This window comes from Babylonia areolata, chromosome 22, assembly GCF_041734735.1.
Source record: "Babylonia areolata isolate BAREFJ2019XMU chromosome 22, ASM4173473v1, whole genome shotgun sequence".
Lineage (NCBI taxonomy): Eukaryota > Metazoa > Mollusca > Gastropoda > Neogastropoda > Buccinidae > Babylonia > Babylonia areolata.
Window position 1 is genome coordinate 9776516 of NC_134897.1, and position 10909 is coordinate 9787424.

General features: G+C 42.8%; 1 protein-coding gene across 1 annotated transcript in view; it reads left to right on the forward strand.

Annotated features, from left to right (window-relative positions):
• The window catches only part of LOC143297521 (cotranscriptional regulator ARB2A-like), a 34265-nt gene that overhangs the window by 723 nt on the left and 22633 nt on the right, over positions 1-10909 (forward strand). Inside the window, exons 2-3 of the mRNA XM_076609922.1 lie at positions 1492-1557; positions 3509-3569. Of these exons, the coding sequence (XP_076466037.1) occupies positions 1516-1557; positions 3509-3569 (103 nt within the window). The 5' untranslated portion in view covers positions 1492-1515. The remainder of the gene's footprint in view (positions 1-1491; positions 1558-3508; positions 3570-10909) is intronic.

The following is a 10909-nucleotide window of genomic DNA, read 5'->3' on the forward strand; positions in this document are numbered from 1 at the left end:
CCATGTAACCTGAGGAAAAATTCATTAGCTAATAGAATTGCACAAATATAGAATGCACTACCAATCGAAACTAAACTTGCACAAAATACTAATGTGTTAAAAAATCTCCTTGACATGAACATCAGTTTAAAAGAAAAATTTACTGACTTTGATGAGTGATTTACAGAACATGTAAAAGAAAACATATATGTATCCCACAAATAAAAGAAGACCGATATTGAAGGGGACATAAAAAAGGCCGTGAGACATAGGCAGTCAAATGCCAGTCCCTACACTACTACTACTACTACTACTACTACTACTACTACTACTACTTGTATGATACCAAGCCTGACAGAAATACTCAGCAAAGTGATGCTGGTTTGTGTGGTGGGAAGTAGAAGTTATGGGGAGATCTATGTTTTTTCACTCTCCCAGGGCTGGTTCATTCAGATGTCTTTCTGAGAACCACCTACAGTTGTTTGATTGGCCTGGATGGAAATGTAAGCACCGAAAAGGAGGGGGGGGGGAGGAGTGTGACAGAGTTGGAGGGGGGGGGAGGGGGGAGGTGCTTGTTTCATTGTCTGTCTCTTTTGCTGTTTATTTTTATATTCATTGTGTGTGTGTGTGTGTGTGTGTATGTGTGTGAGATGATAAAATTAGAAGGGATCACTTGTGTGTGTGCGCGCGCATGTGTCACTGTGTGTTTGTGTGTGTATGTGTGCGATTCATTGTGCATTTTGCCATGCTATTGGGAATGTGATAAAGAAATACAGTTTTCAGTTTTGCACAGACACTGGGTCAGTGCACTTGTAATCTGTACCTTTGATCAGTCTCATTGGCTTTGATTGGTTCACAGATTTAATTCCATCGGTATTGTCTACAAACACAAGTTTGTGCGATGGGGAATTAAATAAAATTCCTTCTCTGCAGATAGCTATATAAAGAAATTCCTCCTCTATATTCAAACTGCTACAGGACATATATGACGGGCGCAATAGCTGAGTGGTTAAAGCACTGGACTTGCAATCTGAAGATCCCGGGTTGGAACCTTGGTAACATGGCCTGGTGGGTGAAGGGTGGAGATTTTTCTGATCTCTCAGGTAAACATATGTGCAGACCTGTTAGTGCCTGAACTGCACGTTAAAGATCCTGTAATCCATGTTGGCGCTTGGCAGATCATGAAAACAAGAACATACCCAGTGGATTATGGCTGCCTTCATTGTGGGGGTAAATAAACAAAACGGTCATACATGTGAAATGTTGCATGTCTGTGTGAGTATATATATATGTGTGTGTGACTGAAACCTGATAGACTGACGCAGGAAACAAATGATGAGCACCCAAATGGCAGCTGTCAGTCAGCTGTACCCCAGGCAGGCAGCCTGTTGTGCAAATGACTCTGTGTTTGTAAAGCGCTTAGAGCTTGGTCTTTTACGGAGGATAGGCGCTGCATAAGTATCCATATCATCATCATCATATGTACACAAAATTCCCCCTGTATGTTCACAGACTGTGCAGGCTGACCACACTGTCATGGGGAGCTTCCTAAAAAGCGTGTGGCAGAAACTGTTTGGGGTGAGTGCTGTGGGTCTGTGTCTGCCTTGAGTCGCATGCTTTTCCTTTTTCCTCACTTCTTTCTGTGCATCACAGTCCCTCACTCGCATCCTTTGAAACGAATTTGAAACAGTTTTTTCCCCCGAGTAGTTTGTACATGATGAAGGTACTTTGTGTTCTGTGGGTCCATACCTGTTTTTTCCCTCTGTGCGCGCACACGTGTGAGTGTGTGTGTGTGTGTGTGTGTGCGCCCGTGCGGGTGGTTTGTGTCAGATTTATGTGTCACTGTAAATGTTTGAGATGTTCAAAGTGCTGTATAATCATAAGTGTATTGATATTATTCCCTTCATTCTTTCTGTCTCTGTGTCTCTTTCATAGTCATCTACATGTTATATATATATATATATATATGTTTTAGTCAAAGAGCATGACATATTTTTTTGCTGCTAGCCTTGGAATGTAATTTTGCAACAATTTTTATTCAAAGGTTTACCAAATTTAATACATTTTATATAGAGAGAAGTGAAATTAGAATACCACTCCGAGCACTGACCATTCAACATCAAAAGAACATTGGCAGAACAGTAAATATTCATCAACACATATATTCCATTTCAAAGATTTGTCCTGTACAATGTATATGAATGGTGTCCAGTTCTGAACAAATTGCCTTGGAATGTTTTCTTTTTGTGGTGATTTTTCTCTTCAGAAACCTGAGCAGTTTCTTGTGAAAATTGGCTGAAGATAACAAAACGTACACATTTCATGTACAGAGACTTGCATGCATACACACACACATACACATGTGCGCACACACACACACACACACACACACAAAGTACCTACCTATTCTTTCACATAGTGGTATACATTGTACATAAGTCTTCAGGAGAACTTAAACACTTGAATTTTGTGAAGAATGTTGAGTAAAACACAGTTTACAAATGAAAATGGCATATTCACGTGCATCTCGAAAATGACAAAGGAACATTCATTGTTAAGTCATTTTTGACTCACTTGTGTAAACAAAGTGAGTCTATGTTTTAACCTGGTGTTCGGTTGTCTGTGTGTGTGTGTGTGTGTGTGTGTGTCCGTGTGTCTGTGTGTCCATGGTAAACTTTGACATTGCTATTTTCTCTGCAAATACTTTGTCAGTTGACACCAAATTAGGCACAAAAATAGGAAAAATTCAGTTCTTTCCAGTCATCTTGTTTAAAACAATATTGCACCTCTGGGATGGGCACAAAAAAAAAAAAAAAAGAAGCCTAATTATATGCAAACTGCATTTACTGTTATATTGATATTTTTTGTATTCTCTAAACTTGGCACTTTGATCTGATATTCTGACACAACAACAAGAGCAGTCATTATTGTCATATTTTGTTCAAACAGGAACTTCTTTTGCTAAGCATGGAATTTTTATTTATTTTGCAAACGTTTTGGTGCAGATAGTAAAAAAGGGAAATTACTCTGTAATTAATGCTAGGGGACTTAATTTATCACAAGTGAGTCTTGAAGGCCTTGCCTCTTTTGTCTGTAGTTGTGGTAGATCGGTTTTATAATCTATTTTGATTGTCATCTGTGACGGGCGCAATAGCCGAGTGGTTAAATCGTTGGACTGTCAATCTGAGGGTCCCGGGTTCGAATCACGGTGACAGCGCCTGGTGGGTAAAGGGTGGAGATTTTTACGATCTCCCAGGTCAACATGTGCAGACCTGCTAGTGCCTGAACCCCCTTCATGTGTATATGCAAGCAGAAGATCAAATACGCACGTTAAAGATCCTGTAATCCATGTCAGCGTTCGGTGGGTTATGGAAACAAGAATATACCCAGCATGCACACCCCCGAAAACGGAGTATGGCTGCCTACATGGCGGGGTAAAAACGGTCATACACGTAAAAGCCCACTCGTGTGCATACGAGTGAACGCAGAAGAAGAAGATTGTCATCTGATTGTCATGGTGGTTGTGCAGGGACCAGGCCAAGGAGCTGGAGGTGACAATCCCAACAGACGGGAAATGCTGTCAAACAGTGGTAATGGGTCTGCTAGGCTTGTGCATCAGTCTCTCAGTTGACTCTCTCAGACTTTGGTCCGATTCGCAGACCAATTCTGAGTTTAGCTCTCAGACTATTACCAAATTCATTACGGACCAAGTATTGTTTCTAATGTCAAGTGCATATGCTTTAGTGACCTGACAATTGAGCATATTATTTTTGACTGTAGCTTGATGAAGCCTTATGTACACAAAAGTGTGTCTTCACTGAGAACGTTGATGTTTTTGACTTTTTGCATTCATTATCAGTTGTTTTGCTTGTCAGTTTAACGACTTCTCTTGTAGGAAGTCCTTTAAGTAATTTCCTGTTATTGTATTTAGATTTTTTTTTTTTTCTGTTTTTCAAATTTCACCCACATTTCACCCTCATTTGCCCAGTTTCCCCCAACCCTCCATTCATTCACATCTCCCACCCCTTCTAACCGATAATACTCAAATGTATTTGTTATAGTGTGTCAGGCGCCTATGGTGGAAGCATGGGATTTTCTCAGACACACTGCGCACTGATGGACCCCTCCTTCCTACCTCCCTACTCTTCTCCCCCCACCCCCCTTTCATGGCATCTATCCCCACCAACACCCCTCCCCATACCCTCTCTCCCTTTCCCCCCTTCCCTTGGCCAAGTACAGAGGGAGCAAGTTATCAAGAAATACTAAGTAAAGATGGTATCTCCTCTGACCATTCTCTTCCTATACACTCCCCTGCCCTTTTCCCTTCCACTCCCATCACCCTCAACCCCGTCCCCCCTCCCCCCCCCCCCTCCCCCCCTCCTTACCCCCCCATGTCGATCTCTGGCAGGATGGCATCTGCCTCAATGGTCACCACATGGTGTGGTGTGTTTATCATGAGCTGTTTAGAACAGAATCAGGGCTGGGCGATCTTTCCTCCTCCTTCCCTTCCTCTTTTCATCACCCCCCCCCCCTCCCCTCCCCTCCTCCTTGACAATGCTGGGTTCTGTGAGAAAAGTGTTGAATGTGCAAGTCTAGCATGGTTGGTCCCGGATTGGTCTGTTAACTTCAGCCAATTGGAAACGTTCTGGGTCAGAAGATAGTTTGCATGCGGTGCCAGCTTGTGAAGAGGATAAAATGAATAGGCAAGTGGGGTTTCTTTCTTTACCTTCCTTGAAGCAGGCCAGGAGAGCCAGACGGTCAAGACAGTACCATGGGGGCTGTGAGTGTCAAACTAGCATCTATTTTTCAGACTTAGTTGAATGCTTGATTTATGTTATACTTGGATTCTGTAACTAACACACTGGCTCAGTGGGATTGTGTTCTGCTACATGAATATAAAGTGAACCCTGAAACGTTGGGGCTGTGAGTAATGCTTGTACTGGTAATTTGGTTTGTTGGCAATTTACTTTCTGGTTTTTGGAAACAGTTTGGAGTTTGTCGAATTGTAATGTTGTATCACAAGAACATTATGACACTTTTGGCTGATGTGGTATTGCACAGTTAATGTAACTGGAATGTGTTGATGCAGATACCATGACTTGTGAGAGAGCATAGCCCGCATGTGTATGGCTTAATTGTATTTGAGGCTGGTGACTGAGGGAAAAGTGGTTAAAATACACAATGTAGCCAATACATGACTAAATGGAGTACTGGTTTAGGGTATTTGGGTATCCCCCCCCCTCCCCCCCCCCTTTCCTGTTTCCTACAGGTTGATATTATGGTATGATGCTTGGACATCATGTTTGGGTTTACAGGTTGTGCATCTTGGCTTACATAAATGATAATGTTCAGTAACATGTCAGTGGTGTGTCAATTGTTGTGTCAATTGTGTGTCAATGTAAGCATTTAGACACAAAGAAACACAGAGATTATGTGTGGGTTGCATCTGTGTAGAATGTTTTGGTTGTAACAGTTGGAATTATTTTGAGGCATGACATACCTATTTTGTATGTTAGGTGGTGATGGTTATATTCAAGGTGAACAAATCTACAGGCTAACTGTATGTTCATGCTTTTCCATGTGTGTGCACATGGGTGATAATGCAACATGGGGACATGTGTGACTTGGTAGTTGTGATTACCATGTGCTGTAGTCATGTGTTATATGCCAGTGGGGTAACACATAGCTGTATGTGTTCAATAAGATTTGAGACCACTGACAGGCAGTCCTATGTTGGTGCACACAAGGTTGCTATATATTTACCAAATTACTTGGTAACTATATGATTCCCATGTAAACATTTTACCAATGAGATACTTTGCAGATACAAAGTACAGATTTGTTCAGTCTTAATGGAAACAGCTATTACTGTATGGTGATTTAACTGGAGTTAAACACTGGGAGTTTGTAATTGTCTGCCACATACTTGGTACGACAGCTATTATTCTATGGTGGTTTGACAGGAGTTAAATACTGGGAGTTAGTATTTGTTAGTCATATATTTGGTGCACATTAACTTATATGTCACTGATTGTTGATGGTAAGCTATATGAAGCTTGTTTTACATTCTTACATAGATCTCTTTGAGAAGAGAGTGTACGGCTAGACATTGAGTGTCAGAATGGAGAAAGGTTATCTGTGGAATTGTTTACTTGTCCAGACAACATAATGATGTTTCTGTTACATCAGTGCGATTATGTCTAGCATATGTTTTGGTATTGATTTAACCTGGGTTTTAATATTGTGTGTGTTCCAGGTGTGCTGTTAAGTTAGAGAAATAAACACCTCAATTCATCTTTCTAAAAGACCCTGCTGTGGTACGAGGAGAGAGTGGATTGTGCACCTATCCTCTGCCTGTTATCCTACTCTACCTCTTCACCTTCTACACCTACCCCTACTCAACCCCTACCCCCACCACTACTCTACCCCCCCTTTTAACAACTTGGCGTCGCCGACAGGATCAGCAGGTGAGGTGTCTCTTATCTTTAGCAGCACACAGCCCAACACAGCCCAGCACAGCCCAACGCAGCCCAGGATGACCATGCCTACTACCACAGCACAGCAGTCCCCCATGCAGTGGTGTGCAGCACCCACACTGCCAGTGTTCACTGGTGAGCCAGACGAGACGTCGGCTGAGGACTTCGTCACTGAGGCGGAGAGGGTCCTGGCCGCATACCCCATGGGAGACGAGATGGCTGCATACTTCATCTACAGCCATCTGCAGGGAACCGCACGCAGAGAGCTGATGCTGCGGGACCTGGAGGACACCAACACCCCAGAGAAGGTGACCGGCATTCTGCTGGGGGTGTTCGGTGACGGACGGCGTGTCACCACACTACTGTCCATACTTTTCAGCAGGGTACAGCAGCTGGAGGAGTCCATCATGGACTACTCTCATGCTCTGCGCAGCATGGAGAGAACCATCCAGATGAAGACGACTGGGGCCCTCACCGCTGACATGCTGAGGGACCACTTCATCAGTGGCCTCCGGAACACCTTGTTGAAAAGGGAGCTGCGCCAGGTAGTGAGGCAAGAGCCTCAAACCACCTTCATCCAGGCAAGAGATGAAGCCCTGAGGTTGCAGAGAGAGCTAGAAGAGGACCAACAACAGCAACAGGCCAGGGAACAGATGGCACAACTGGGGGACAAACTGTTGTTGTTAGAGGGAAAAGTCAGGTCCATGCAGGGGCTAGTGTCAGGTCTAGTTGGTCAGAGAGATGATGTTTTAGTAAAGAACAGGGCTGTGGGCAAAAAGAAAAAGAAGAAAGTTGGGAAAGGAAAAATCCAGTCAGCAGTGGGGAATAGGATTTCCCCAAACCACAATAAGGGTAAGGATTTTCCCAGAGTAAAGAGCAAGGTTTCCCACAATGAAATACACAGAGACTTCCACAATGGTCTCAAGGGGTGGGATCACAAACTGGAAGAAAGGATTTCAGATAAACTGATGAAGAGCCATTCAGTAGGTGACTGCAATGGTGATGATCCATGCCGAGATGAATGGGTGCTGCTGCCCATGCCACCTGATCCAGGGATTCCTGGTCAATGTTGGAAGAGGGAGAATGGCGTAGACTGCCAAGCTGCAGTCAAGACTCCCAGACCATCACGCAAATCAGTGTGCACTGGTTTGTGTGAGACTAGCACCAGGTCTCATCTGAAGCCTGAAATTCACATGTCTTGTGGCTCAAAAGGTGCTAGAATGTCGGCTCAAATGGATAGGAACTGGGATGGGAGACTGACAAGGTCAATACTCCCAAAATGTAGTGCTATGTACAAGACTAATGTGAACCACCTTTCAGTGAGTAGACTTGCTGCTGTAGCCTGCTAGTGGATCTGGTATTTTGCATACAGGGTGGTGTTTTAGCTGGAAGTTTAATGCTGCTTTTCATGTTTTATGGTTATTCAGTCTGTTGAAGTTACAATTTCTATACTGGCCTTTCTTGTTTGAAGGTTTTTAGGTACTGCTTTTTTGTTGCTGACAATGTTCTGCATTTATTTGCAATATGTAAGGGTGACATACATCAGATAATGTATGATGACAGGGATTCCTGTAAGATCCTTATGTATTAATGTTTTGCTAATACTTTTCGTTGGAGAATTTGTCTCACCATTTGCATGAAGCAATTGATTGGTATGCGATCTGCAGCAATGAGGACATTGCTTTCAAAAGCAAGGGGTGGATGTTATAGTGTGTCAGGCGCCTATGGTGGAAGCATGGGATTTTCTCAGACACACTGCGCACTGATGGACCCCTCCTTCCTACCTCCCTACTCTTCTCCCCCCACCCCCCTTTCATGGCATCTATCCCCACCAACACCCCTCCCCATACCCTCTCTCCCTTTCCCCCCTTCCCTTGGCCAAGTACAGAGGGAGCAAGTTATCAAGAAATACTAAGTAAAGATGGTATCTCCTCTGACCATTCTCTTCCTATACACTCCCCTGCCCTTTTCCCTTCCACTCCCATCACCCTCAACCCCGTCCCCCCTCCCCCCCCCCCCCTCCCCCCCTCCTTACCCCCCCATGTCGATCTCTGGCAGGATGGCATCTGCCTCAATGGTCACCACATGGTGTGGTGTGTTTATCATGAGCTGTTTAGAACAGAATCAGGGCTGGGCGATCTTTCCTCCTCCTTCCCTTCCTCTTTTCATCACCCCCCCCCCCTCCCCTCCCCTCCTCCTTGACAATGCTGGGTTCTGTGAGAAAAGTGTTGAATGTGCAAGTCTAGCATGGTTGGTCCCGGATTGGTCTGTTAACTTCAGCCAATTGGAAACGTTCTGGGTCAGAAGATAGTTTGCATGCGGTGCCAGCTTGTGAAGAGGATAAAATGAATAGGCAAGTGGGGTTTCTTTCTTTACCTTCCTTGAAGCAGGCCAGGAGAGCCAGACGGTCAAGACAGTACCATGGGGGCTGTGAGTGTCAAACTAGCATCTATTTTTCAGACTTAGTTGAATGCTTGATTTATGTTATACTTGGATTCTGTAACTAACACACTGGCTCAGTGGGATTGTGTTCTGCTACATGAATATAAAGTGAACCCTGAAACGTTGGGGCTGTGAGTAATGCTTGTACTGGTAATTTGGTTTGTTGGCAATTTACTTTCTGGTTTTTGGAAACAGTTTGGAGTTTGTCGAATTGTAATGTTGTATCACAAGAACATTATGACACTTTTGGCTGATGTGGTATTGCACAGTTAATGTAACTGGAATGTGTTGATGCAGATACCATGACTTGTGAGAGAGCATAGCCCGCATGTGTATGGCTTAATTGTATTTGAGGCTGGTGACTGAGGGAAAAGTGGTTAAAATACACAATGTAGCCAATACATGACTAAATGGAGTACTGGTTTAGGGTATTTGGGTATCCCCCCCCTCCCCCCCCCCCTTTCCTGTTTCCTACAGGTTGATATTATGGTATGATGCTTGGACATCATGTTTGGGTTTACAGGTTGTGCATCTTGGCTTACATAAATGATAATGTTCAGTAACATGTCAGTGGTGTGTCAATTGTTGTGTCAATTGTGTGTCAATGTAAGCATTTAGACACAAAGAAACACAGAGATTATGTGTGGGTTGCATCTGTGTAGAATGTTTTGGTTGTAACAGTTGGAATTATTTTGAGGCATGACATACCTATTTTGTATGTTAGGTGGTGATGGTTATATTCAAGGTGAACAAATCTACAGGCTAACTGTATGTTCATGCTTTTCCATGTGTGTGCACATGGGTGATAATGCAACATGGGGACATGTGTGACTTGGTAGTTGTGATTACCATGTGCTGTAGTCATGTGTTATATGCCAGTGGGGTAACACATAGCTGTATGTGTTCAATAAGATTTGAGACCACTGACAGGCAGTCCTATGTTGGTGCACACAAGGTTGCTATATATTTACCAAATTACTTGGTAACTATATGATTCCCATGTAAACATTTTACCAATGAGATACTTTGCAGATACAAAGTACAGATTTGTTCAGTCTTAATGGAAACAGCTATTACTGTATGGTGATTTAACTGGAGTTAAACACTGGGAGTTTGTAATTGTCTGCCACATACTTGGTACGACAGCTATTATTCTATGGTGGTTTGACAGGAGTTAAATACTGGGAGTTAGTATTTGTTAGTCATATATTTGGTGCACATTAACTTATATGTCACTGATTGTTGATGGTAAGCTATATGAAGCTTGTTTTACATTCTTACATAGATCTCTTTGAGAAGAGAGTGTACGGCTAGACATTGAGTGTCAGAATGGAGAAAGGTTATCTGTGGAATTGTTTACTTGTCCAGACAACATAATGATGTTTCTGTTACATCAGTGCGATTATGTCTAGCATATGTTTTGGTATTGATTTAACCTGGGTTTTAATATTGTGTGTGTTCCAGGTGTGCTGTTAAGTTAGAGAAATAAACACCTCAATTCATCTTTCTAAAAGACCCTGCTGTGGTACGAGGAGAGAGTGGATTGTGCACCTATCCTCTGCCTGTTATCCTACTCTACCTCTTCACCTTCTACACCTACCCCTACTCAACCCCTACCCCCACCACTACTCTACCCCCCCTTTTAACATATTCATAAATACTTTAACAAAATGTCTTCAGTCACCATTATGTTTGACGGGACATTAAACAAAATTCCTCCTCCTTGTGCATGAGTTAAAGTTAGCAGAATCTTTGATATCATTATGATAATGTTCAACATTTGTAAATGATGGGTCTGTTAGGCTTGTGGGTTATCTAAAGTTGTGCAGAATCTTGGAAATCATGATTATAATGCTGTTCAACATTGGTAAATGATATGTCTGTTATGCTTGTGCATGAGTTAAAGTTGAGCAGAATCACAGAAATTGATAATATTCAGTATTGACTGATGTGTAGAAAATGATTATTAGTGTAAATGTTCCTGTTGTCTTTGTAATTTCTGAAGCATAATT